The sequence below is a fragment of the Limulus polyphemus genome, unplaced genomic scaffold (genome assembly GCF_000517525.1).
Source record: "Limulus polyphemus unplaced genomic scaffold, Limulus_polyphemus-2.1.2 Scaffold1989, whole genome shotgun sequence".
Taxonomy (NCBI): Eukaryota; Metazoa; Arthropoda; class Merostomata; order Xiphosura; family Limulidae; genus Limulus; species Limulus polyphemus.
Window position 1 is genome coordinate 112,289 of NW_013667599.1, and position 6,152 is coordinate 118,440.

At 32.7% G+C, this 6,152-nt stretch overlaps 1 protein-coding gene across 3 annotated transcripts in view; it reads left to right on the plus strand.

The window, feature by feature from the left end:
• LOC106465577 (protogenin-like) overlaps positions 1-6,152 on the plus strand; it is an 85,312-nt gene that overhangs the window by 65,046 nt on the left and 14,114 nt on the right. For all 3 annotated transcript variants that reach the window (XM_022393504.1, XM_022393502.1, XM_022393503.1), the window contains exons 11-16: positions 1,061-1,252; positions 2,975-3,100; positions 3,647-3,835; positions 4,247-4,366; positions 5,029-5,197; positions 5,740-5,870. In XM_022393504.1, coding sequence (XP_022249212.1) covers positions 1,061-1,252; positions 2,975-3,100; positions 3,647-3,835; positions 4,247-4,366; positions 5,029-5,197; positions 5,740-5,870 — 927 coding nt within the window. The remainder of the gene's footprint in view (positions 1-1,060; positions 1,253-2,974; positions 3,101-3,646; positions 3,836-4,246; positions 4,367-5,028; positions 5,198-5,739; positions 5,871-6,152) is intronic.

A 6,152-nucleotide genomic window follows, 5' to 3' on the forward strand; every position in this document is an offset into this window, starting at 1 on the left:
TGGCCTTTTTCTTTAATTTATTTATCAACCCCTTGTACTTATTAATTAGCTCCTCTGACCTACTTTTTCCAACATCATTGGCTCTTATATGCACCACAAAAACTGCATCTCTGTTAGCCCCCTTTATGATATATTTTGCTCTGTCAGTTATATCCTGCACCTGTGCCCTTGGTAGCATAATCTAATTCTTTTCTGTTTGCCCCACAGATTATCCTATCCACATGCCTTGTCAAGGAATCGCCTATAACTATAACCTCCTTATCATCCATATCCTTCTCTGTCCCTTTTGTTTTCCTTTCCTCCAATAGTTCCTCATCTGCAGAAGCCAAAGGCTGAACTTTGTAGCTCAATCGATTAAGCTCATTACAATCAAATTCACTACTTTTAGCCCTAGTATCTTTCTAACTCCCCGAAAGTCATTGTTAGCTGATGTGTTCATTACATGTCAAAGCTTAAGCTCCTCCTGAAATCCTGCTGCCACTTCTATTTATCTACTTTAATTATGGTAGCCTTCAACTCTACATACAAATTACACATCTTCATTACTAGCTTCCTTAAAAGTACACGTCAGTCCCGAGTTCCCAAATAAAACCCACGGGTACTTGTTTAGCGTATGTCTAACCTATTTATTGATTCTGAAATACTTTGTGTTACAAGTTTGTAGTTTCTGCTACATCTTGTGTTTTACATTAAAATCCAATAAGACGTAAGAAAGAAGACCGGTAATCTCTTGTATATCTTCACACAACTAGTTTATACATACCAAGCAAAATTATCCTCTCTATCAATCAGCTTGAGGGTATTTATCTTCACAGATGGATTTAACGTCAGTTGTATCCTGAGAGTCACCAGCTGGAAGATTGATTAAAAGTAACATTTTTCCTAAATTTTACTAATATAATTGGAAATGTGTTTATTAAGAGGTTTATAATATGATTTTCTTGTAACCTCAGCTGACACTAATATATTTAATGACCAAGTGATAAAGTTTTTGTTTTGTTTTTTTCAATTTTGCTCTGTGCTTCTTTCAAAATAACTGATTGTCTGTAATGGTTTTTAGTTCCTACTGCTGCCCCATCAATCACATTGACCAGCTTGAGCTCGACTACTCTGCGTGTGTCTGTGGAACCTCTACCCCCACATAAAGCAAGAGGGAAGATAATAAGCTATCGTATCCACTATCGACGTCACAACCAGGTCTTTAACAATGTAATTGAAGTTGATGGAGACATTACAGAGTATACCATTACAGGTAATTCTGTAAATTAAATACAATGCCAGTAATTATTTTTCAACAATCAAAAGTTGTTGCTGCTAAATGTTAATAATTCAACCCTTATCAACAAATCCCCCAGTGGGTCAACAATAAGTTTATAAACTTATAATGCTAAAATCCTGAGTTTAATTCCTTAAGGTAGGCAGAGTGTAAGTAACTCATTGTATAGCTTTGCCCGAAAACAAACCGTATCAATATTACAAATATAATAAACCAGCAATTAGTTGATATTAATTGTGAATTCCCACAGTCTGAAATCTAGATGTGTAAGATCATGAAATTACTTTAATTCTGATATAAAATACCCTCCAGCAGCTCAACAATATGTCTGAGGGTTTATAGCACTAAAAATTGAGTTTTGATACCTGTGGTGGGCAAAGCACTGACAGCTCATCGTGTAGCTTTGCACTTAACAACAAACAAGCAAACCATTATAAAAATTTTAAGGTAAAGTAAAATACTGAAACAAAAATTGAGGATAAGTTTAGTTTAATGACTTTTTAAAATTATTTTAGCAAATATTTTTTTATGTAAAACTGTGTAAATATCAAAAACAATCTTGTTTCAGAAGTTGTTCTGTGAAATATTTCCTTGTAATGGTTTATGGAAATAAAAAACAAAAAAAGCTTATTAAAACTTGAATCTAACAGTAACAAAGAAGACTGTTTATCAAACTTCACGGAATGCTTTAGTGACTCTTTTTCTTGTAAGACTATTCTGATTCAGTATCTCAAGTTCTTTTTTCCCATACGAATGTAAGAAACTGCCCTTATTTTAATATTATCTCATTGGACCAATTCCATATTGGAGGAGAAATAATTCCAAATTTACTACGTATAGCTCCACAAAATGTGGTAAGCCTTTAGTAAATGTACAAGTTTGTTCTACACAAAAAAGTCAGAAGATTTGCACGACAACATGAATTTGATTCAGACTGTGTTGAGTCTGAGTACAAGGTAATGTTCCTGCGAAAGATAAAGACACTGTTATTTGTATATTGCGTTTGCATAACTTCTTGAACCCCTGAAATACATATCAACAGTTTTTCAGTACCCATGTATATTGTATCTGGTATTTACTCTCCTCTACCATAAACTGTTGCTAAATCAGAAATGTAGGGTTAAATGATTAGCTGATAACTCTGACTTCAAATATCTAATAATGTGTTGAATGGCACTCTATAAAAGGTTGTGACTTGCGCATTTTGACCCCCACCTTTGAACATGGGGTTAACGTAATTGAAATTTGATTTTGTTAAATAATATTTTAAGATTGGTAACAGATGAATTTTGTTATGCGTTTGCACTGGATATATTTTAGCTAGCTTGAATATGTATCTTCTTTTCAGGGCTTGTGAACTTAAAGCTGTATCAAATTGGAGTTATTATTGAAATTTATTTTGCCTTGTTATTTTTTGTTGATCAGTATATCTAGCTTATACATAGAACGTCTTTTTAACTGACATTTAAACCTTTTTTACAAAACATTCAGCTTTTTTTATTATTACAGAATTTTTTGTCTTTAATATTAATATTCACTGGGTGGCTTTATTATTAAGCTAAATGTTAATGGTTAGAGAACTTATAATAAATGTAGCAGTGTTTTTTCTCCACATAATTTTGTCATATATTTTTATGTCTTCAAATTACATAGTTTTATCTAAGTATTAGACAATTTTTGTCTTGATTTTTCAATCAGGTCTTCAGCCGAAACAGAAATATGATGTTCGAGTACTTGCTGTCACCAAGGTCGGATATCCTGCTCTCACAGAACAAAATTGGCCATGGGTTACTCAAGAAATGCCAGAAACTCTTAACAATAAAGGTAAATCAGTGTTCATGGTAATGAATTTTCCTTCCTTATAATCTGTTAAAATGCCCCTTCGATTAACCCTATCGCCCCTTTACTGCTCATGACGCAAGTTAACCGAGCCTGTATTGAAAGAGTTAATCTTGAACTAAAGTTTACCATTGCAAGCATGACTATTAAAATACTGACTTGTTTTTTTTTTGTAGGATTCAAAAACCATTATTTGGATTAACTAATTTATCATGGTAGACTTCATGTAAAATAAATGTTAATAAAAGTTAGTGTAATGTTAAGTATGTACTTCATATACAGTAAAATTTCTCACCTTTAAAAGGTCTGTTGTTGGTGGTTAACAGGTTTACAGAGTAATTTTAAAAGGTCTTGTTGGTGGTTAACAGGTTTACAGAGTAATTTTAAAAGGTCTTGTTGGTGGTTAACAGGTTTACAGAGTAATTTTAAAAGGTCTGTTGTTGGTGGTTAACAGGTTTACAGAGTAATTTTAAAAGGTCTCTTGTTGGTGGTTAACAGGTTTACAGAGTAATTTTTTATTTCTTTCCTTAGTCCCATTGCCTCCAACTTTACACCTTACAGTAATTAATGCTACAACGCTACAAGTAAGATGGCAGGTAACAGAGGATCCAAGATATCCAATTGAAGGTTACCGTCTTTCCTATCGAGAACAGGGGCATCCTTTAGAAGACCCTATCAATCTTGAAAGTTATGTTAATGAGTTCTTGCTTTCAAACCTTGGTATGTATGTCTAAAATACTTAGTGATTCATTTTATTTAAGTTTAATCATTAATATTTTAAATTTAGAAGTTAAAAGCTTAAAAGAAAAGATACTAGATATTGAAAATATTAATTATTATTATTACCCTCTATAATACTTACTTCCATTCATGTTTTGTTTTTTATAATTTCTTGTATAGCATATTGTGAATAACTGTAGAAAAAAAGTTCACTAATTAACTCTGTTATAGAGATAGTAACACTTATGGTGTGATAAGAACAACGAGTTTTAACAGTGTTGTTTGTTCTTGAAAATAGTGTATTATATTTTGTTTACATTCTTTGTCATATAATTTTTGTTGTTGTCTATTAAAGTACGAAGTAAGAGAACTCATCGGAACGTGATGAATTGTTTTGTACAAATAAACTAGATCCATATACTTGGTATGAAGTACATATTCTGGGATTTAATGAGTATGGTGATGGACTGGAAGCAGTTCAGAACATTCTTACTGTATCCGAAGATCATCCTGATTTGGAGATTATTGAAAGTATGTTATCAAAGACATTGCTGTTATTAAATAAGTAGAAACATAGCAGATGGACCCCCAGTAATCATAAAAAACACCCGAATCCTTTGTAGAATGTCTCTTTCCATACACTCTTTATTTTTTTTTTACCTGTGTGAAGTTTCTCTGTTTTTCCTTCAAAGCCTTTAGGGTATTTTTGTGTAATTTTCTTTGTTTATTATCATCTGATGTTATTGCTTTTGGTTGCCAGTTTCTCCTCTTCATCATAAGCTAATGAACTTTATTTATACAAATATTATAAAAAGAGAAAAAAAAAGGCATTCTCAAACCCTCATTGTTGTATAGTTATATTGTTGTTTTAGCTATTGTATTTAATCTACTATAACTTCTTTTACCGATAAAGATATTAAGTTTCTTATACCAAGTTTTTGTCTTTAAACACCAAGATACAGAGACTACTTATGCTGTTCTCACTTGTTGTTTCCCACTTAATTAACTTTACACTTGATACCATTGTCTGATTATAGACCTTTAAAACATGATATAATGAGTTCAGATGTAATTTCATAATTATCCTGTACATATTATCAGTTTAATCTCAAACGTTTGATTATAATACCTAAAAGTAAATTAGTGCTCCCGTAAAGTAAAAAACGGACTGACAAGAACAGTTTCTTGTACAGTTGTAGCACCTCCTCAGCTTATTGAGGCTCACCCTAAGAGTCCATCTACTGTCCAGGTTGTGTGGAAACCACCAATGACCAGCAGGAACATAAGCTACTATACTGTAAGATTTCATCCTGCGTTGATGAATGGACTCCTTAATGCTTCAATGGTCAGCTATATTCGCAGGTATTATTTACTATCAAAATATTTGTTCGTGATACTGTAGCAACTAAAACAACCGTTACAAGCAAAAAGCAAATGGATATTTTGTTACAGTCAGAATGCGTGATTATGTAATATAGTTATTTTTAAAAACTTGTCTTAAAATGTCTCCGCTAGAAGATTAGCTTATGATACTAAAAATCAGGTTTTGATACCTGTGATTTTATGTATTTTTTATGACACTGTTGTTATTATGTAGCTGTAGAAAGGTGAGTGGAGTAAGAATTTCAAAGTCATATATTACATTCCTGATAATGTAAGTTTATATAGTTCTCCTTTCCCACTTATTGTTGTTTAAAAAATTTACCTTTTACCTGTAGCATTAGTTCATTTCTGTTTGTTCATCAATCCCACCTACGTGGTCATTATTTTTAGAAGGTTTGTTTTAATTTATGGAATAGTTCTGCCACGTTCTTTCTGCTTTATTCTTCCCGTTAAAATTTTCTGATTTGCTCAACTCTACATGAGAAATGTTAAGTTTTCTGGCCTTTTGTGTTTTTATATAGTATAAGCAACAGCGTAATCATCACTGGTCTAACGGCATTCACCTTGTACGAGTTCTCCGTGAGATCTCACGATGTAAAAAACCAGCAAGGACCTTTTAGCCAGAAGGTGGAATGTAGGACATTGGAAGATGGTAAGTTTTATCTGAGGAAGTTTAAAACAAAACCTATTAAATTGTATATAAAAGCCTTATTTCTGCTTTCAAAGCTTGTTACATAAAATGTTTTAATTAATTTTTTTTTTGGCTTTTCCTTAGCCCGGCATAGCCAGGTGGTTAGGGCGCTCGACTCCAAATCTGAGGGTCGTGGGTTCGAACCCCCGTCACACGAAACATGCTCAACCTTTCAACCAAGGGGGGCGTTATAATTTGACGGTCCATCCCACAATTCGTTGGTAAAAGAGTAGCCCAAGAGTT